The sequence below is a fragment of the Carcharodon carcharias genome, chromosome 11 (genome assembly GCF_017639515.1).
Source record: "Carcharodon carcharias isolate sCarCar2 chromosome 11, sCarCar2.pri, whole genome shotgun sequence".
NCBI classification, from domain to species: domain Eukaryota; kingdom Metazoa; phylum Chordata; class Chondrichthyes; order Lamniformes; family Lamnidae; genus Carcharodon; species Carcharodon carcharias.
The window spans coordinates 128,264,059-128,286,814 of record NC_054477.1 but is presented as its reverse complement, the minus strand read 5'-3'; the positions used below and the strand labels follow the sequence as shown (position 1 = coordinate 128,286,814).

Sequence of the window (22,756 nt, the reverse complement as noted above, 5' to 3'; positions counted from 1 at the left end):
TTTGAAGCAGATAGTGTCATTGAGCAAATCAATGTCCATGGACATTGAATCTAGTCATTGCACAAAAATGGCAAACTTAGACCATGTGTCAGCCTTAAGGCAGCTGCAATCATTCCAATATGATCCAAAAATTATCGGCTTCATTTCATGACACCACAGTCTTCAAGAAGCTAGACATATGATGGATTTGTCTTCAGATTCCACCAGCGGCACAAAGTCAATATCTTACAACTTCTGCTACTCATGAAGATGTGTTTCAGTACCATAGAATGCCCTATGGGCTCCTAGCGCATTCCAGAAGATTGTTCTTTGAGTCTTGTCAGAAATTGAGGGGACGCTCACCTACTCAATGATGTCATTGTCCATGGAAGGGACAAAACCGAACACAGTTATCAGTAGTTATTACTCAACGTGTACAACACAATTTTATGCTCAACAAGGACAAATGCACATTTGTGGCATCAGAGATTGACTTTCTAGTGTACAGAATGACAGCAGTTGGAGTAGCACCTACACATATCAATATACATTTTTGACCTTATCTCATGTAAATGAGTTGGCATCATTCTTCAGTACCTCCAAATTTTATCATAAGTTTGTTCCTAAGTATGCAAAGATCACAGAGCCCCTTTGGGAGCTAGTGTGCAAAGATGCCCAATGGAAATGGACAATCACACAGCAAACAACTTTGACATGTTAAAGGCAAAGGTAGCATCTCTGCCAGGGCTTGTACATTTCAACTCACATGCCAAAATATATGTCAAAACAGAAGCATTAGGAAATAAAATTGGAGCCATACTCTCACAGTACATTGAAGGGAGTGAATGATAAATCACCCACATGGCACACCCATTGTTGGAATCTGAATGCAAATACTCTACTGGTCAGTGGGAGGCACTAGCCTGCAACTACACTTGTGAACAATGGCACACGTATCTCTATGGTAGAAAGATCATTCTCTGCACCCATCACCAAGCTCTGATTATATCGTTAGCCACATTAGGATCTGGCCATCGGCCTCTACACATCTACAGATGATCAGATTGTCTTCATCAGTCCAACTTTGAGGTCAAGTATCTCACAGGTTCACACAGCCGAGCTGACATGCTTAGCAATACTACTATCGCAGACAGTATTCATGATAGCAAAGCAACTTGTGACATTGCAGACTACGTGATCACAGTGATTTCAAATGCAATTTTGCTTGTTGTTCATGATCTACATAGCAAATGGCTGGAAATCGCTACAACAAATGTGATAACCATCACTTCCATCATTGACATTTTAAACAAGCATTTACAAACTGGGATTTGTCAGAGACTATTAGCACAGGCAATGGACCGCAGTTTGTTTCCAGTCAGTTCACAGAGCTTCTACAGAATTCACCATCATCTGATACTGTGATATAACCTGCAATTGAATGGTGGTGTCAAACGACTCAACAGGATGTTCAAAGACAGTCTGAGAGCCAGCATGTTAGAGGAGAAAATGTTTGAACAATCCATTCATATCCTACTTTGCACATATCGATCCACCTCACAGTCTCAGAATAGGAAGACACTGACTGAACTTATGACTGTTTGTAACCATTTTTAAGTCATCACTGCCATCCAACGAGAATGTCAAATCGAAAGCAGAAGAAATCGCAAAGCAACAAGGTTACACTTTGCCAAGCGAACATGCACAAGGAAACTGCGATTCAAAATTGGATTTTGGGTTTGCATCAAACAGCCAAATCACAACCACAAGCTCACATCATCTCTATCAGGACAAAAGCAGATCAAATGGTTCCTCAGTGCCAACAGTTATCTTTTGGATAACAACCTAAAGTGGAAAATGAGACACTTGATTGTGAGAAGACTAGGATATTTTGAGGACAATGATAGTGAGGATACATATGCAATGTTGATCATCCACTTCATCGAGCTGATCATGCAGAATACAACCTCAACTCAAGATCTCTGCGCCATTTTTAGCGACCTACATGTCTCAAAGACTATTTCTGTGCCTTGGGAAAATAGACACTCTGAACTCTAAGAAATGGTTTGATGTATTTTGTTGGTTAGGATGGTTTAGTTTAAAATAAGGTCATTTAGTTTTACAAGGGGTAAAAGGAGATGTGTTCAATTGTTCAGTGTTTGATGTGTGTGTCTGTTGACTGTTCTCTATGCTGTGTGCTGTTAGTCATGCCTGTGAGTGTGGTTATGGAGAAGTAGAAACTGAAAGCAAGCAGAAACTTGTAGCTGCACACATTTTAAAAAACTTCTGTAATAAACTTCTGTTCACAAATAGAAACTGGTGTGTGGCATCTCTGCCTATCTCTGAGGCATGAAGCACAATAGAGAATAACACCAAAACTCTTCATTGCATTCACCAACCTGACCAATGCATTTAATTCTGTAAATTGTGAGACTGTAGATTGTGCTTCAAATATTTGAATGTCAAAGAAACTTCATCATAATCCTGCAATAGCTTCATGATATGACCGCAAGTCATGAGTGGGAGATCTGAAACATTTGCCTTCAAAATTTGGACTGGGGTCAAGCAAGGACGTCTGATGCCCTGGTACTATTTACAATCTACCTAATAACTTCTAAAACAACTTGGACAAAGTCCCAGAGAGCTGAGGCGGGCCTTCTGACCAGCTCGCTTCGCCACTTGCCCACCCCCATGGCTGCCTATGATCCACTTCCAGGGTCAATGCACCTGATTCTATCCCCCCCGCACCCGCCACCCCCCCACCACCCCCCCCCCCCCCCCCTCCTCCCCACCCTCCCCTGCCGAATGAAAACGAGGTCCTTTGAACTGAGGCTGCTCTGCCAAGTTGGGGAATTTCCCAACTTGAGCTACCCGTCTTGATCGCAAAAATCTGGCCCAGACCATGAAACCCATCACATTTCTACCTCCCTTCAGCTCTGAACAAGTCATATTTGACTCGAAATGTTAACTTGGTTTATCTTTCCATAGATGCCACCAGACCTGCTGAGCATTTCCAACACATTGTTTTTATTTCAGATTTCTAACATCTGCAGTATTTTGTTTTTATGTTAGGGCCAGTAAGCCTGCCTGCATGGAGCACTGACACCCTGGTTCTGCCACTGGGAGGCAATTTCCAAGCAGCTACACAGTCCCCAATGCTCCGGGAATCCAGAGGCCGACTGGAAATTTCCTTAAATGTCCTATCATTTGTCTTAATAGACCATTAACTTGGTTAACTGGCTATCTGCCATATGCAAGTTCTTCTACCCTCTCTCCCCATCCCACCATTGGGAAAATGGCTCAGGGGTAATGGAGCTGGGGAACCAGCATGCCATCTGGTGGCACAAATTTATATGCCTGCCCACTTCCATTGCTGTCACACCGAGCTTAAAAATTCAGCCCAGAATATTTACTGTCCATTTGTATACAAACGTTCTTACATCAGAGATCACAGTGCGACTCTTATATTCAAGGTAGAACCAAATTCCAACTACAAACCACAAACAGATATAAACAAAACTATCACAGACAGTAGGATAGATTTTGCCACTAAGTGGTATTCATGCAGTGAGCCGCCTAACCATCCTAATAGAAGGCACAGTCCATTTTGTGGTTGGGCATGATTACCATACTGCTGGGGGGCTGCAGGCAGAAAACAAGCACCCTGAGGTATCCTGCTATCTCTCAGGCAGTGCAAAATTGAAAGGCCCAGAGCCTGGCCGAGCTCAGAGAAAGGTATAGGTTCAAGGGAAAAGCCAGTGAGCATGCCAAATAAAAAAACTCATTCACTTGCAGAGTTTCCCTGATGCCCACTCCAGGTAGGCAAAGAGACATTCTAACACATTTTAATATTTCAGTGAAGCTTGAACATATTTTAGACAGACCACAAAAGAACATGTTATGTTCAGCAAATCATCCAGAGATCTTGCAAAAGTGATTCCCGCCCACCCGCCCAGGTCTTGCTCACTTGCTCCATGTCAGGACCACAGGCATGCAGGGTGGAAAATACACTTCTTGAAAACAAAGGACTTCATCTAACCATTATTTTCTTCAACTTAAATGTTATGGATGACAAAAGTTCACAAATGTACACATACGCACAGATATGAAAAAAACATTCATAACTCATGGAGCATAAAGATTCTTCGTTAACCCCACTTCTTTTCTCCATCCTCTATGTGATTCTATTTTGAAAAATTGTACTATCTAATAATTCCAATCAGGCAAATAAATCTCCAACCATTTCAATTCTCATGCATACCTTAAAGTTTTGAAACTTAAGGGAATAGCGGCAAGTTTACAGTATTCTGATAGTAACATAATAAAAGTTTTACAAACATTAAACACAAATGTTAACAAGTAGCAGCATTGTGAAAGTGCACTGAAGATACACCCTTAAGGAAGAAAAATCATGCACTGTATCAAGTAACAACACAGCAACACATTTGTTGCCATTGGCAAAGCAGATATCATATGGTCTTAGATGGAGCTATGGTAGGATGGTTATATAGGAGGCAGAACCATTCAATTATTTTAGGCGAGCTAAATACATACCACAAAAAGTGGATCATTTGCTGCAGAGTGTGCAAATGCATTTGTTCCATTCAAAAAAGAATGAACCAGGTTATGAAGACTCGGAATTTCACTAGTGCCAGTTTCACCATCTGGTGTATCAAATCCCTCAAGGGCATTTCTGAAAGAAAAATCAGGAGTTACAGTTCTATAGGGGTATACAAAGATTGACAAATTTAAAGACAGTGGGAATTCCCATTAATTTGAGGAGTGCTTAAATTGAACAATTTAAAATAGGTGAGTTTGCTCAGAATTTTATTTTCAGCAATGAAGGGGGAGAAGAGAAAGAGGGACTATGTAAAACAATGAGTTCAACATTACAAAAGTACTGTGGCACAATAGGGCTTAGTTTTGCAAATCAAAACCTTAAAAATTGGTTTCAAGTAGCACACGTTTTCATTCATGTCATAAGCAGTTTTCATAATGCATTAATTGGATTCCTACAATGTGCCTAAAAAAAAACACAATACTAGGTATCTAAATTAAGCTCTGAGTAGGAAGATTAATATTTTGTCAGTCTTGAAAAACATTATTGTGCAAATTGTATTGAAATAATCTGAGAATTCGCCTCTTTGAACCACATATTATGTGTAAATCTTGGGGCTGATGATTTAGCTGCAGTTGCCTGAATTCTAATCAAAGTAACCAATCCATCACTTACTGGTAATTTCCTTTAATGTTACCCCTTCACCTTTAATCCTTTCCCTCAACTGGTCAAGATTCATTGCATCAGAACTGTTTTATTTTATGATATTTATTCAGCAAAATCTTATCTCCACAGAGCTCAATGAGAAACAGCCTCAAAAAGGCATTTCAGAAAAAAAACTAATAGTTTATGACATTATATCCCTTTGAGCACTCTGCTAGCATCAAAGGATTCAATACTTATATCATCCTTCTGCATTGCAAATGACACCATGCAAGTAAAGCCACATCAAATTCCACTGAATATTAGGAAATAAGTTCAGGGGACGTGGCATAGTGCTAATGTTACTGGACAAGAGGCTCCGACTAATAGTCTGGGGATTTTCCCCTCTCTCTCTTTCAACTGTTTCCCATGTTACATGGGGTGGCCACAATCCAGTTGATCTCGCTTCTCCATTAATATCGACCATCACTTTTGGATTTGGTGGGTGGCTTTACAGCCGACTGCCCTTCCTGCCACTAAGCCTCCCAGTTTAGACTCTGGGGATAACAGTTCAAATCCCACCATGGCAGCTGATGGAATTTAAATTCAATTAATTAATAAATGTGGAATTTATGAAATATAAGTAATGGTGACTATAAAACTACCAGATTGTTGTAAAAACACATCTGGTTCACTTTGGGCAGAAAATCTGTTGTCCTTACCTAATCTGTCCTGCATGTGATTCCAGACCCACAGCTATGTGATTCTTTTAACTGCCTCTGAAATGACCTATCAGGTCACATCGATGTACCAAACCACTGCAGAAGAGTCGAAAAAGAATAAAACTGGATGGATAACCAAGCATCAATCTAGGAACTGGAAACGAGAAAAACACACCCTTTCCAGGCTATCCTGCAAAGTCATCCTTGCTAACATCTGGAGCCTTATGCCAAAATTGGAGAGCTGTCCCACAGATTAGTCAAGCAACAGCTGGACATTGTCATACTCAGTTCAATCGTACCTTACAGCCAATGTTCCAGACTTCTCCATCACACTCCCTGAACATGTCCTGTCCCACTAGCAAAGTGGTATACACTCAGGAGTGAGTTTCCCTGAGAGTCCTCAACATTGAGTGTGGACTCCATGAAGTCTCATGGCATCAGGTCAAACATGGGCAAAGAAACCTCCTGCTGATTACCATTTTTCACTGTCCCTCAGCTGATGCATCAATATATTTCCATTTTGAATAAGACTTGGAAGAAGCACTGAGGATAGCAAGTGTACAGAAAGGACTCTGGGAGGGGGACTTGAATGTCTGTCACCACGGGTGACTTGATAGCACCACTATTGACCAAACCAGTTGAGTCCTGTAGGGCATTTCTACCAGTCTGGCTTGCAGCAGGCAATGAGGGAATCAACAAGAGGAAAAAAACCTGCTTGACCTCATCCTCACCATTCTACGTGTTGTAGATGCATCTGTCTGTGACAGTATTGGGAGGAGTGACCACTGCACTCCTTATAGAGAAAAAGTTATCTTCACACTGAGGATATCGTCTATCGTGTCATGTGGCAGTACCATCGTGCTAAATGAGATAGATTCAGAACAGGTCTAGCAGCTCAAAACTGGGTATCCATGAGGCACTGTGGGCCTTCAGCACCATGGCCTGGCATATTCTTCACTCCACCATTGAGCCAAGGGATCAACCCAATTCAATGAAAACAGTAGGGGAGCATGCCAGGATCAGCACCAAGCATGTCTAAACATGTAGGTCCAACATGCTAAACAGTGGAAGCAGCATGCGATAGACAGAGCTTAGCAATTCCACAACTGAAGGACCAAATCAAAACTCTGCTTGCCCACATCTAGTCATGAATGGTGGTGGGCAATTGAACAATTAACTGGAGGAGGAGGCTTCATAAAGTTCACCATCCTCTGCGATGGGGGAGCCCAGCATGTTCGTGCAAAAGACAAGGCTGGAGCATTTGCAACCATCTTCAGCCAGAAGTGCCGAGTGGATGATCCATCTTGGCCTTGTACTGAGGTCCCAAGAATCACAGATGCTAGTCTCCAACCAATTCAACTCACTCCATGTGCTATCAAGAAGTGGCTGAAGGCACTGGATACAGCAAAAGCTTAAGCTCTGACAATATTCCGGCAGTGGAACTGCAGTATTGTGCTCTAGGACAGCAGTTCCCAACCAGTGTGCTGTGGCATAATTTTGGGGACTCCAATGAACCTTGGGCCTTCCATGTATGCACCAGCTAGGAACATGCGCAGTTCAGATTCTTTACATTCATCAGGCACAGGGCAGGCCGCTTACACCTGCGCAGAGAGAGAGAAAAATTAAGAAGGACGTGAAAACCAGGGTCAGGTGATTGGGTGTGGAGCACCTTCACCAGCCAATGTCCCAAAGCAAATCCCTGCAGCCACTTACCTAACTGCTAGAGATGCCTGCAAAGGTGCATGCAGGTATGATCCATTACACAGCATTGCTAAACTATTGGACAGCATTTACACTTAGTGGTGGCTTTTATTTCTGTGGTAACTAGAAAGAGAAACTAATAAGAATTGCCAGAATGTGATGATCAGTGAGAATGGAAAGCTATTAGTGTGGGGCTATTGGGGAATGGGGAGGCATGGTTGAGGTTACTGATATCACTCATGATTAATATGAACATGTGGACTTCTGGTAGAAAGGGGTTTATAGCCTCCCTTCCTCTTTCGCCTCATGCTCCCATTTCTTAGCTTCTCACCTTGTGGTTGTGCATCATGCACCATACCACAACCAAATTCAATACTGCTCAGATGAGCACTGCAGGGCTCTTCTAAAATGGTCCAGACAGCAGAAGGTATTGCTCAAACTCACTAATAACCTGCTGCATAATGTTGCTTGTGGCAGCATGGCTTTCATTGTAGGCCCGCTTTACACATTTGGATGGGCTCCTAACCAGCATCAGCAGCCATGTCATGAGGCAATAGCCCTTGCCACTTAGTAGCCAGGCTTTGACTGGCCATGATGGTTCAAATACTGGTGGACCAAAGGACTTCTGCAGAATGAAGGAATCATGGCTGCTGCCAGGATGAAGCACATTCAGCTGCATGATGCGCTGCATGTGGTCGCATACTAGATGCATACTGAGGGCTCAGATGAGGAGCACACAAGGCAATATACACACTGTCAGTTGCATTCTGCACCTTCCGGAAGCTGGCAATCAGTGCAAAACCTCATGATCCAACAGAGGTCGCTGATGAGAAGTGACTGAAGCATTCTGGGAGAAGTCACCGCAGCCACCGCGACTCAGGAGGGAATCAAGGAGGACCCACTATCAAAGAACGGAATAGCTCCAAACATTACATTGCTGTAGTGTTTCCATCCCTCTCTCCTCCTCAAACCTAAAAAAAAAGAGGAAGAGGCAGTGCCTTCAGGAGTGCACCAGACCTGCGAGGGACACTCTTCTGAAAGTGGATTTTAAAGAAAAAGCAGCTGATTAGTGAGTAAATCCTGGGAGCAGACTTGGAGGGAAGAGCACCGGAGCGGTGAGTATAAATCTAGCTTACCTCGGGATTCACGGCCTTGTCTCCAGGGAGCAGACTCAGAGGGAGGAGCACCGGAGTGGTGACCTCGGGGCACAGAGTAAATGAAGCCAAAACTGAAAAAGTGACATCACAGGAAAGCTGTGACCTGATTGGTTGGTAGGAAATCTACACCAAATTTGAAAAAAAAAACACTGCAAAGCTAATTAATAAATTAATTATCTAAGCCGAGATGGCTGGGCAGGTGATGTGCTGTAGCTGTATGATGTGGGAGCTGGCAGATCCCTTGCGAACCACAGTGACCACATCTGAAGCAAGTGTTGGTGGCTGGAGGAACTCCGGCTCAGAATTGATGAGCTGGAGTCTGAGCTCCAGACGCTGCGACACATCCAGGAGCGAGAGAGTTACCTGAACGCTTTGTTTCAGGAGGCAGTCACACCGAGTAGATTAAGTACCTCAAGTTCGGTCAGTGTCAGGGTCAGCAGGGTGTGAGGCAGGTAGAGGGATCCTGTGTTCAAGAACAGAGGAGCCTTAGCTCTTGACCTTGTCCAACAGGTACGATGTACTTGCTCCCTGTGTGGATGAGGAACAGGTCTGTAGGGAGGATGAGCCAGCTGACCACGGCACCGTGGCAGAGGAGGCCATTCAAGAGGGGGGAGCAAAAAGACAAGTAGTAGTTGTAGAGGATTCTATGATTAGGGGAATTGATAGCATCCTTTGTAAGCAGGATCGAGAGTCCCGCATGGTATGTTGCCTGCCCAGTGCCTGGTGAAAGACATCTCTGACCGGCTTGAAAGGATTTTGGAGAGGGAGGAGGAGGATCCAATTGTTGTGGTCCACGTCGGGACTAGGAAAGAGGACCTGTTTGGGGACTATCAGGAACTAGGAACTAAATTAAAGAACAAGTCCTTAAGGGTTATAATCTCCGGATTACTTCCCGAGCCACGTACAAATTGGCATAGGGACGCCAGAATAAGGGAAGTAAACATGTGGCTAAAGGAGTGGTGTGGGAAAGAGGGGTTCCATTTCGTGGGGCACTGGCATCAGTATTGGAACAGGAGGGATCTGTACTGTTGGGACAGTCTCCACCTGAACCAATCTGGGACCAATGTTCTAGTGAAAAGGGTAAATAGGGTGGTCAACAGGACTTTAAACCGGGGGTTGGGGGGGAGGTAAAGCTCCAAGAAGTATGACTAATGGGAAACAAAGCAGCAGGTTAGCGTGTGGGGGGTGGATTCAACTTCATGGAAAATTATGAAAAAACTGAAAAGAAAGGAGAGCCCAGGAGAGGCTATTAAAGTCTCCAGAACACAAAATAGGACAGAATGTTTGTAAAGGGCTAGAATCTAATTTCAAGCACATCAAATAAAGGGACGACAATGAGAAAGGGACGGGAAATACAGGACTGAAGGTGTTGTATCTGAACGCACGTAGAATACGAAATAAGGTAAATGAGCTTGTGGCACAGATTGAAATTGGCAAGTATGATGTGGTGGGCACGGAGACATGGCTACGATGGGATCAGGACTGACATCCAAGGATATACATTCTATTGAAAAGATAGGCAGGTTGGCAGAGGGGGTGGGGTTGCTTTGTTAGTAAGAAATGAAACTAAATCGATAGCAAGAAATGACGTAGGGTCAGATGATGTAGAATCTGTGTGGGTACAGTTGAGGAACCGCAAAGGTAAAAAAACCATAATAGGAGTTATGTACAGGACTCCGAACAGTAGTCAGGATGTGGGGCACAAGATACACCAGGAGATAGAAAAGGCGTGTAAGAAAGGCAAGGTTACAGTGATTATGGAGGATTTCATTATGCAGGTAGACTGGGAAAATCAGGTTGGTAGTGGATCCCAAGAAAAGGAATTTGTGGAATGTCTACGAGATGGCTTTTTGGAGCAGCTTGTGGTGGAGTCTACTAGGAAACAGGCAATTCTAGATTTAGTGATGTGTAATGAGTCAGATTTGATAAGGAAGCTTAAGGTGAAGGAACCCTTAGGAGGAAGTGACCATAATATGATAGGATTTATCCTGCAATTTGAGAGGAAGAAGCTGGAATCAGAGGTAACGGTATTACAGTTGAATAAAAGCAACTGCAGAGGCATGAGGGAGGAGCTGGCCAGAATTGACTGGGAGATGAGCCTAGCAGGAAAGACAGTGGAACAGCAATGGCAGGAGTTTTGGGGAGTAATTTGGGAGACACAGCAAAAATTTATCCCTAGGAAGAAGAAGCATACTAAAGGGAGGACGAGGCAACCATGGCTGACAAGGGAAGTCAGAGACAGCATAAAAGCTAAAGAGAAAGCATACAATGTGGTGAAAAGCAGTGGGAAACCAGGGGATTGGGAAGCCTACAAAGACCAACAGAGGATAACTAAAAAAGAAATAAGGAGAGAGAAGATTAAATAAGCGGGTAAACTAGCTAGTAATATAAAAGAAGATTGCAAGAGCTTTTTCGATATATAAAGAGTAAGAGAGAGGCAAAAGTGGACATTGGGCTGCTGGAAAATGATGCTGGAGAAGTAGTAGTGGAGAACAAAGAAATGGCAGAGGAACTGAATAGGTACTTTGCGTCAGTCTTCATGGTGGAAGACACGAGTAACATCCCCAAAGTTCAAGAGAGTTAGGGGGCAGAGGTGACTATGGTGGCCATTACCAAGGAGACAGTGCTAGGAAAACTGAAAGGTCTGAAGGTGGATAAATCACCTGGATTACACCCCAGAGTTCTGAAGGAGATAGCTGAAGAGATAGTGGAGGTGTTAGTGATCTTTCAGGAATCACTCGAGTCAGGGAAGGTCCCAGAGGACTGGAAAATCGCTAATGTAACCCCCCTGTTTCAGAAGGGAGTGAGGCAAATGACAGGAAATTACAGGCTGATTAGCCTGACCTCAGTCATTGGTAAGAGTTTAGAGTCCATTATTAAGCATGAGATTTCAGAATACTTGGAAGTGCGTGGTAAAATAAGGCACGGTCAGCATGGTTTCATCAAAGGGAGGTCATGCCTGACAAATCTGTTAGAATTCTTTGAGGAGACAATGAGTAGGTTAGACAAAGGAGAGCCAATGGATGTTATCCACTTGGACTTCCAGAAGGCCTTTGACAAGGTGCCACACAGGAGGCTCCTCAGTAAGATAAGAGCCCATGGTGTTAGAGGTAAGGTACTAGCATAGATAGAAGATTGGCTGTCTGGCAGGAGGCAGAGAGTGGGGATAAGGGGGTCCTTCTCAGGATGGCGACCGGTGACTAGTGGAGTTCCACAGGGGTCAGTGTTGGGACCACAACTTTTCACTTTATACATTAATGATCTGGATGAAGGAACTGAGGGCATCCTGGCTAAGTATGCAGATGATACGAAGATAGGTGGAGGGACAGGTAGTGTTGAGGAGGTGGGGAGGCTGCAGAAGGATTTGGACAGGTTAGGAGAATGGGCAAAGAAGTGGCAGATGGAATACAGCATGGGCAAGTGTGAGGTCATGCACTTTGGCAGGAAGAATAGAGGCATGGACTATTTTCTAAATGGGGAGAGAATTCAGAAGTCTGGAGTCCTTGGGAGTCCTAGTCCAGGATTCTCTTAAGGTTAACTTGCAGATTGAGTTGGTAGTTAGGAAGGCAAATGCAATGCAGGCATTTATTTCAAGAGGACTAGAATATAAAAGCAGCAATGTGCTGCTGAGGCTTTATAAGGCTCTGGTCAGACCACATTTAGAAAATTGTGAGCAATTTTGAGCCCTGTATCTCAGGAAGGATGTGCTGGCCCTGGAGAGGATCTAGAGGAGGTTCACAAGACCAATCCCAGGAATGAAAGGCTTAACATATGAGGAACGTTTGAGGACTCTATACTCGATGGAGTTTAGAAAGATCTGATTGAAACTTACAGAATACTGAAAGGCCTGGATAGAGTGGATGTGGGGAGATGTTTCCATTAGTAGGAGAGACTAGGACCCGAGGGCACAGCCTCAGAGTAAAGGGAAGACCTTTTAGAACAGAGATGAGGAGAAACTTCTTTAGCCAGAGAGTGGTGAATCTGTGGAATTTATTGCCACAGAAGGCTGTGGAGGCCAGGTCATTGAGTGTCTTTAAAACCGAGATAGATAGGTTCTTGATTGGTAAGGGGATCAAAGGTTACGGGGAGAAGGCAGGAGAATGGGGTTGAGAAACTTATCAGTCATGATTGAATGGTGGAATAGACTCGATGGGCCACATGGCCTAATTTCTACTCCTATGTCTTTTGGTCTTATGGTCTCACTCCACCTGCTTGTTGCTGGCAGGAGTGAATATGCTGAATATGTTTCTCATTGTACAGAGAAGCTCAGTGATCTCCCTTATACATTAGTGCACTGCAAACTATCAGATGTTACTTCTATCTCCACCAACAGCCTGGAAAGAACCAGATGCATAAAAATTAAAAGCCATGATCACCTTGACAACCACAGGCAATGCTATCCTTGCCCTGCATGGAAGTTGTAGTTTTTAAAAATCTTTCATGGCATGTAGGCATTACTGACTAGACCAGCATATATTGCCCATCCCTAATTGCCCTTGAGAAGGTGGTGGTGAGCTGCCTTCTTGAACTGCTTCAGTCCATATTGTGTAGGTACATCCATAGTGCTGTTAGGAAGGGAGTTCCAGGATTTGGACCCAGAGAAGGTGAAGGAACAGCAATATAGTTCAAAGTCAAGCTTGGAGAGGAACTTGCAGGTGGTGGTGTTCCATGCATATGCTGCCCTTGTCCATCTAGGTGGTAAAGGTCACAGGTTTGGAAGGTATTGTTGAAGGAAATATGACTACAGTAGTTAACAAGTTAACAGATTTCAGGCATGGCCTTTTCTGTGAAGCAACTCGTACTCAATTGCAAATACTCTCAAACATTGGTACTGCATAAAGTTGATGTAAGAGAATTGTTCTCCGAATATTTCTGTGGAAATGTTCTCCTCCTGAGAACCCTCCACCTCGTCCCTCATCTAGCAGCTTGACCTCCTCTATGTGACCTCTCTTCTTTCTCCAAATACAGCATACCATCAACAGATGCTTTTCTTCAAGTCATGGGCCTGAATTTTCTGGTCAGCATGTGGGGGTGGGCCCTGCTCGCCGACATGTAAAATGACATGCAGTGACATCGGGCGCGCGTCCCAATGTCACCGTGTGTCATTCCAATCTTCAGTTTGGCAGGCATGCACCCGGAGTCGGCTGCATGCCCACCGAACTGTAAAAGGCCTATTAAGGCCAGTTAACAACCACTCGAAACAAATAATATGGCTGCCTGTCCAACCTTAAGGTTGGGGGGCAGGCGAAGAGCCCAGGCGGCCTTTGCATTTATCTTGAAACCTCATCCAAAGGTGGGATGAGGCTTCATGAAGGCTTTTTAAATTAAATAAAAATTTTTATTAAAATTCATTGACATATCCCGGCACATGTGACATTGTCACATGAGGGGACATGTCTTGAATATTTTTTTTTCCTTATTTCAATTCTTCATAATCAAAGTAATCTCCCTGAGACAGCTCTGTGCCTCAGGGAGATTTCTGCGCTCTTTCATGCTCATGCGTGAAAAAGCACAGGCCCCAACTCTCCCTCCTCCCCCCGCACAGGAAGTGCTCAGTGCTTCCGGATGCGCTTCACACTGGGCAGGCATTAATTGGCCCGCCCATGTAAAACGGTGATGCGCAGCCGGCGATCGGCTGTGCACCAGTCCGTGCCTGCTCCCGCCCAGCCCACCCGACGGGGAGAAAATTCTCTCCATGCTCAATTTCCAATGGAAGCCCCACCAGATCAGCCATGTCTGAAAGCAACACATTTCAGCATAAGATTTTAAATGATAGAATAGGTACTAGAAGACCTGCTCAAATGCTCCCACTTTATTACTTAATTAAATTTTGGCAGAGTATAGAAGCCTTCCAAGGAAGTGTACAAGTATATCAGCAGCAAGAAGGAATAGCCCACTAACTATGTATTTAATGATCTCTTTGAACAGTGCCGGTCAAGGCATTCCTACATTCTATTTAAGGGTGTGTTCAGCTATGTGAGGTGGCTGGAGTATGTGTTAAAAATGGAAGCGGTGACTTCAAATCAACAATGCATACTGATTAGCTTCATGATCTCACTGTTCTATAGACTGCCTGCAGTCATTTGAAGGGCATGCAGAAACCCCTTTATCAAGATGGAGTTGTGCGCACATCCCATTCGCAAGTGTAAATGTAAATTTTAGATCACAATATTTTTTAAAACAGGCACTACACAACTAAATTTAACTCCTCAAAATGTTCCCTGAACTGGAATTTTCATGGGAATTCTCCTGACTGATATTTGCTGAGGTGCATGATAAACTCTTGAGTATTTTCAGCATTACTTAAGCAATGCTTTTTCCATAAAGTTTTCATTCATAGTAAAACAAATTAATGGTTACTTCCCTCTTCAAGTGAAAGTTTACTTACCTGAAGCTGAAACTAGAATTCTGGAAATAGGGTGCGGTATCAAATTCTTTAAGAGACATGCAATGGCGTACATCCTCCATGCTTGGCAGCCGAGCGCTATTCTTTTCCATAAAGCCCCTCCTGATTGGACCTTCATTTGTTCCATTACAGAGAGTGACCAAGCGGTTATAATCATCCAAACTGCAAATTTTAAATGAAAATCACAATAATATTGAATATTAGAATTTCAATAGCAATGAGGCAATCTTTACATCAGTGGGGCTTGTAAGTGCCACTGATGTAAAGATTGTGAGAACTGCATAATGCCCAGTATGTAGATCTTTATTCTTTTTGGGGACATCTGTATAAAACAAGAATAAGACACAATGAGGAAAGGATAAACTTAGATTTTTCTTTGGTAGCTGCATTTAAACTAGACAGCGAATCAATTTTGATCAATATTTGTCTTGGGTCTATAATGCAAATTATTGCATTAACTGACTGAATTAATTGTTATTTACAATAACTGCATTGATATTGGTAATGGTAGCAAGGTCATTGCATAGCTTGAAAATGATGCTATAAAAGAATTCACAAACGTTATAATAAAATTGAATCCTACTGCAGAGCTGTGCTTTGAAAGAGTGTGGGTCATAGAGTCAGTTACATGGGGCAGAATTTTGCCGTCGGCGAGCAGGGGGTGGGACCTGACGTCACCCCGCCCCATTTAAATTTTCAAGAAGGTGAGCCCGCTGACCTGTCAATGGCCAATCGAAATCATTGACAGGACCATTTAACCAATTAAAGGAACTGCCCATCCAACCTTAAGGTTGGCGGGCAGGCCAGGAGCCACGGCGGCAAATAGAGAAAATATGAAACTTCATCCACCGGCGGGATGAGGTTTCTTGCGGGGTTTTAAAAATTGTAATTAAGTTATTCTGTAAATTATAAACATGTCCCAACTCATGTGACATTGTCATATGAGGGGGACATGTAATGGAATTTTTTTTTCTATTTTTAATATTTTTTAAAGTCCTGGTGATCTCCCTGAGGCTGCACATAGCCTCAGGGAGATGTATGCTCTTTCGTGTGCATGCGTGAAAGAGTGCACTCTCGCTTTTAGGGATTCCCCCCACCCGCACAGGGAGCGCATAGTGCTTCCCGCCAGAAGTCATGCTAGGTGGGCCTTAATTGGTCTGCCCACGTAAAATGGCGGTGCAGCCCGCTTCACTGGTGATTGGATCAGGCCCTCCTGCCCGACAGGCAGAAAATTCTGCCCATGATGTTATAGTGCTATCACTGATCACAACATACTTACAGCATAACCCTACAATAGCAACAAAGGATCTGCAAATTTACCATTATTCAAACATATAGATTTGGTCTGGATGGGAAGTTATGTGGACAATTGAATTTATAGAACAAGTCTGCACCCCATTTAAGATGGGACTGTGGATAGAAGGAATTAATGGTATCAGAAAGTCATCTAAGCAAAGCATATTCTGAGTGGTAATGGACTTACAGATCACCGAGCAAGAAAGAAATAATTTGCATTTATATCATGCTTTTCAAAACCATAAGATATCCCAACCTCTTTACAACGAACAAAATACTTTTTAAGTTTAGTCAGTGTTTCAATGTAGGGATTGCAGTAATGTTTAATTCAGAACTCAAATGCAATTTGCAGTTTTTAATCACTAACCTATTGCATACAATCTCCCACCGTGAGAACCTGGAACTCTGATTTATTAATGTTGGGTTATCAAGGCGCATAGATCCCAACAAAGGAGATGTGCAGACATCACAGTCATTTCTTCCTGTGGCAAAATTCCAATATGGAAGTGCAAATGATTCATTTCCTATGAGTTTCTGAGAGACAGAAATTGGATTATGCTTCAGTGTCAAAAATATACACTAGGTCAAACACACAGTGGTTCAGTGATGTGGCATATTTGTGGTTAAGCATACTGTGCCATGAAATGATATGAAATAAACTCTTAGTTTGCAATTTCACAATTTGAGCTGAGCTAATAGGCTAAAGTTATAGGCACTGGATCAAAAATGAAAGAGAGTACTTTGGAGGAACATCTTCATCACATTTGTGTAAGAACAGATTAATTACAAAACATCTTTTTTTCAACCAAACTGAAACAGTATTTGGATGGAAGACATGAAGAAATGGGTCCTTAGAAAATCATGGACAGATTTTTATGGTCTCCTGCTGGTGGGTTTGCAGGTGGAGGGCTCATAATATTCCGTGGGTAGCCCTCCGAACCCCCCTCCTGCCCATACCCAGCCTGCCTGCAATTTTATGTGGAGCGGGTGAGGCCTAGGATGGACCACCTGCTCACTCCCCAATTGCTGCTCTTAAATGGCTCCACCCACCAATTTTGAGGCTTACAGGAGGAGTTCAGGGACAGGGGGAAGCCGACAGGTCACCCTGCTGGGGCCTTGGGTGAGGGCCTCTGTCAAGGGCCCCCATTCCATATCAGAAACCCCATCCCCCCCACAAAATTTGTATCTTGCTGGTACTCCCTAATACCCCCCACCCCCACCTCTCCATCAGGACCCATCCCCTCTCCCCACATCCCCAGGCTTCACCTTACCTCACCGCCATGAGACCCACTCCTCCCCCCAACACTTAACTGCTCCGGGATTTAGAACTAGTTACTTGCGAGGAAATAAGACCTCACCCTGTATATTTTTTATAAAATATATCGATATGCTCATTGCTATCTCTCAAAATTTAAAACTGGACACAACCTAAAATGGCTGGATCTATGTCTGTCTGTGACCCTTGAACAAAAGAAGCTACCTGGCAGCATCAAAGAAACTCGTACAGCATTATCTGTGAAAAACCACATGGTGGGCTGCACAGACCAAATTCTAAGAGAGCTACACAAAGTCCATCTGCAATTCATTACTCCAGCTGGCCAACAGGAGTCTACTTGTCTGCTAAGACAAAGGACTTTCCTTTCAATTCTTAATGGTTGAGACATTCAACAGTCTCAGGGATGCAGATAAGGGATATATGCCCATTGTCATTAGTGTGAAGAGGTGGGAGTCATGTGACATGGACTCTGGTTTGTGGAACCAGTATATTGCCTTGCTGTACTGCAAATTCTCTGTCTGCCATTTTACCATGTAACTAGCAGCATCACAGACAAGGAGCTCTGGCCTAGGTTGGACACCTGGCCTCATCAACACTGCTTCTGCTGGAATTTCTGTACCATCACTTAAAAGACAGATTCATCTCTGTATGCCCATCTCATTGTGTGAATTCAACACCACTAGAAAAGTGAATTAAACAGCATTGGTTTTCAACTCACCAACCTCCGTGAAAGAATACCTCATTGGACTTTAAATTCTGGACTCTGGAATTCTCGCGAAACAATTTTTTTTTCTTGGTGATCTCTTCACTGTAAATCTTCCTTTTTGCTATTCCCTTTTCATAGTATAAATGCAAAGGAGGCAACTTTGCAACCCTCTTCCTGCGATTTGAGTGTGTGCAAATTAGCTATTCTTTTGAGTTCATCCTATCTCAATTTTTCTGTGGGGCTATTAATAGAAAATTGGATCACACCAAAATTGAGTGGTTGGGATATAAACTGCTGCTTATAAAAGGGGAAGCAAATCAAAAACACCTTTATTTTTATAGATGGGTGAAGAGAGGAGAAATTAGTGCTGTTTAAATTAATCCCCATCCTGTTCATAACAGGACTGATTGTAGTCCAAGCCCTGGCCACTGCTGGTGCTGGTGTTGTTGGGAAAACATAGCTGCTTTTTTTTTTAATCATTCACAGGATGTGGGCTTTGCTGGCTGGGCCAGCATTTATTGCCCATCTCTAGTTGCCTTTGAGAAGGTGGTGGTGAGCTGCCTTTTTGAACCGCTGCAGTCCATGTGCTAAAGGTACACACACAATGCTGTTAGGGAGTTCCAGGATTTTGACCCAACGACAGTGAAGGAACAGCGATATATTTCCGAGTCAGGATGGTGAGTGACTTGAAGGGGAACTTCCAGGTGGTGGTGTTCTCATCTATCTGCTACCCTTGTCCCTTTAGATGGTAGTGGTCATGGGTTTGGAAGATGTGATCGAAGGGGCTTTGGTGAATTCCTGCAGTGCATCTTGTAGATGGTACAAATTGCTGCTACTGTGCATCGGTGGTGGAGGGAGTGAATCTTTGTGGATGTGGTGCCAATCAAGTGGATTGCTTTGTCCTGGATGGTGTCCATCTTCTTGAGCGTTGTGGGAGCTGCACTCATCCAGGCAAGTGGGGAGTATTCCATTACACTTCTGCCTTGTATCTTCTAGACGCTGGATTGGCTTTCGGGAGTCAGGAGGTGAGTTACTCATCACATGATTCCTAGCCTCTGACCTGCTCTTGCAGCCACGGTATTCATATGGCTAGTCCAGTTCAGTTTCTAGTCAATAATAACCCCCAAGATGTTGATAGTGAGGGATTTAGTGATGGTAATGCCATTGAACATCAAGGGACGATGGTTGGATTCTCTCTTGTTGGAGATGGTCATTGCCTGATATTTATGTGGCGCAAATATTATTTGCCACTTGTCAGCCCAAGCCTGGATATTGTCCAGGTCTTGCTGCATTTGGACATGGACTGCTTCAGTATCTGAGGCGTCGTGAATGGTGCTGAACATTGTGCAATCATCAGTGAACATCCTCACTTCTGACCTTATGATGGAAGGAAAGTCATTGATGAAGCAGCTGAAGATGATTGGGCCTAGGACACTACCCTGAGGAACTCCTAGCATGATGTCTTGGAGCTGAGATGACAGACTTCCAACAACCACAAACATCTTCCTTTCTGGTAGGTATGACTCCAAACAGGCTCCAGTTTTGCTGGGGCTCCTTGATGCCATGCTTGGTCAAATGCTGCCTTGATGTCAAGGACAGTCACTCTCACCTCACCTCGGGAATTCAGCTCTTTTGTCCATGTTTAAACTAAGGCTGTAATGAGGTCAGGAGATGAATGGCTCCGGCGGAACATAAACTGGGCATCGGTGAGCAGGTTATTGCTAAGCAAGTGCTGCTTGATAGCACTGTTGATGAACCCTTCCATTACTTTACTGAGAGTAAACTGATGGGGTGGTAATTGGCCGGGTTGGACTTGTCCTGCATTTTTGTACAGGACGTACCTGGGCAATTTTCCACATAGCTGGGTAGATGCCAGTGTTGTAGCTGTACTGGAACAGCTTGGCTAGAGACATGGCAAGTTCTGGAGCACAAGTCTTCAGTACTATTGCTGGAATATTGTCAGGGCCCATAGCCTTTGCAGTATCCAGTACCTTCAGCCATTTTTTGATATCACATGGAGTGAATCAAATTGGCTGAAGTCTGGCATCTGTGATGCTGGGGACCTCTGGGGGAGACCGAGATGGATCACCCACTCGGCACTTCTGGCTGAAGACTGTTGCGAATGTTTCAGCCTTATCTTTTGCACTGATGTGCTGGGCTCCTCCATCATAGTGGATGGGGATATTTGTGGAGCCTCCTCCTCCAATGAGTTGTTTAGTTGTCCACCACCATTCAAGGCTGGATGCGGCAGGACTGCAGAACTTAGATCTGATTCGTTGGTTGTGGGATCGCTTAGCTCTAACTATCACTTGCTGTTTATGTTGTTTGGCACGCAAGTAGAACTGTGTTATAGCTTCACCAGGTTGACACCTCATTTTTAGGCATGCCTAGTGTTGCTCCTGGCATGCCCTCCTGCACCCTTCATTGAACCAGAGTGTCTTGGGCTACAGGAAGATATAGACGAGATGGTCAAATGGGCAGATAAGTGGTAGATGGAATTTAACCCTGAAAAGTGTGAGATGATACACTTTGGAAGGAGTAATTTGACAAGAAAGTATTCAATGAATGGCATGACACTAGGAAGTTCTGAGTGTGTCCATAGATCTCTGAAAGGGGAGGCGCATGTTGGTGGGGTGGTGAAAAAGGCATATGGGACATTTGCCTTTATCAATCGAGGTATAGTTTACGGAAGTAGGGAGATCATGTTGGAGTTGTATAGAACCTTGGTGAGGCCACAGCTGGAGCACTGTGTGCAGTTCTGGTCGCCACATTATAGGAAGGATGTGATTGCACTGGAGTGGAGGGCAGAGGAGATTCACCAGGATGTTTCCTGGAATGAAACATTTAAGTTATGAAGAGAGGTTGGGTAGACTTGGGTTGTTTTCATTGGAGCAGAGAAGACTGAGGGGCAACTTGATCGAGGTGTACAAGATTATGAGGGGCATGGACAGGGTGGATAGGGAGCAGCTGTTCCCCTCAGTTGAAGGGTCAGTCACGGGGAGACACAAGTTCAAGGTGAGGGGCAGGAGGTTTAGAGGGGGATGTGAGGAAAAACTTTTTTACCCAGAGGATGGTGACGGTCTGGAATGTGCTGCCTGTGAGGGTGGTGGAAGCAGGTTGCCTCACATCCTTTAAAAAGTAACTGGATGAGCACTTGGCACGTCATAACATTCAAGGCTATGGGCCAAGTGCTGGTAAATGGGCTTAAGTAGGTAGGTCAGGTGTTTCTCATGTGTTGGTGCAGACTCGATGGGCCGAAGGACCTCTTCTGCACTCTGTGATTCTGTGATCCCCAGGCTTGATGGTAATGGTAGAGTGGGGGAATATGCCGGGACATGAGGTTACAGATTGTGTTCGAGCACAATTCTGCTGCTGCTGATGGCCCACAGCGCCTCATGGATACCCAGTCTTGAGTTGCTAGATCGGTTCAAAATCTATCCCATTTAGCACGGTGGTAGTGCTACACAACACAATGTGAAGGCGGGACTTCGTCTCCACAATGACTGTGCGGTGGTCACTCCTACCGATACTGTCATGGACAGATGCATCCCTTGGCCAATCAGATTGGCTGTTAGCTCTCTGAGTTCGGACTTACACATAAGAAAGAAGTGAAAATCCCATCTCCAGCCTATTAATGCTCCTCAGAGTATTAACTGGCTGCGGAGCTGCAGTGATTGGTGGGGATGCATTCTCCATGAACTCTTCTGGTGGTCGAGTGGAAAACCCCACAATCCTGCCCCATTAATTCATAAAATTTTTGGAGATATAGAACAAGGCATATTAAGAATCCTCAAAGGTAGAGGGGTGTACAAATTGTAACATTATTTTCTGAACTCATGTCCACCCTCCCCTCTTTTTATTTCCCATCTGTTAAACCCATTTGAAAGTTAAAACAATTCACCACAATCATTGAGCTAAGCAAGATTATGGCACTGCCCAACCTGTAAATCTCTTTCCAGCAACATTAAATGGTATCGATGCCAGGTAAGAAAAGCAGGACCTTGGTGAGAAAAATCAATAGCTTTAAATGCACGACCAGGTCCTGTAACAATAAAGAAAAATGTAAGAAACAACATATTAACTAAATTTATCAAACGAAAAAGAAAATTAGTAAATCACTATGGTGACTGCAACAGTATATCGAAGCCAATTGTACACAAAGGACTCAGCAAAATATCCTTCAGCAAGATCCACATATTTATAAAAATATGATCATTTTGACTTTTATTTAAAGTATAATTTACAGGGCTAATGAAAAGAGTACTCCTTCAACAAAAACACAGTCTTGAAAGATCAATCTTGTTTAAGATGCA

General features: G+C 43.7%; 1 protein-coding gene across 1 annotated transcript in view; it reads right to left on the bottom strand.

Annotated features, from left to right (window-relative positions):
• dct (dopachrome tautomerase) overlaps positions 1-22,756 on the bottom strand; it is a 42,008-nt gene that overhangs the window by 7,326 nt on the left and 11,926 nt on the right. Inside the window, exons 3-6 of the mRNA XM_041198730.1 lie at positions 22,385-22,485; positions 16,829-16,995; positions 15,148-15,327; positions 4,534-4,672 (exon numbers count right to left, since the gene is read on the bottom strand). Of these exons, the coding sequence (XP_041054664.1) occupies positions 4,534-4,672; positions 15,148-15,327; positions 16,829-16,995; positions 22,385-22,485 (587 nt within the window). The remainder of the gene's footprint in view (positions 1-4,533; positions 4,673-15,147; positions 15,328-16,828; positions 16,996-22,384; positions 22,486-22,756) is intronic.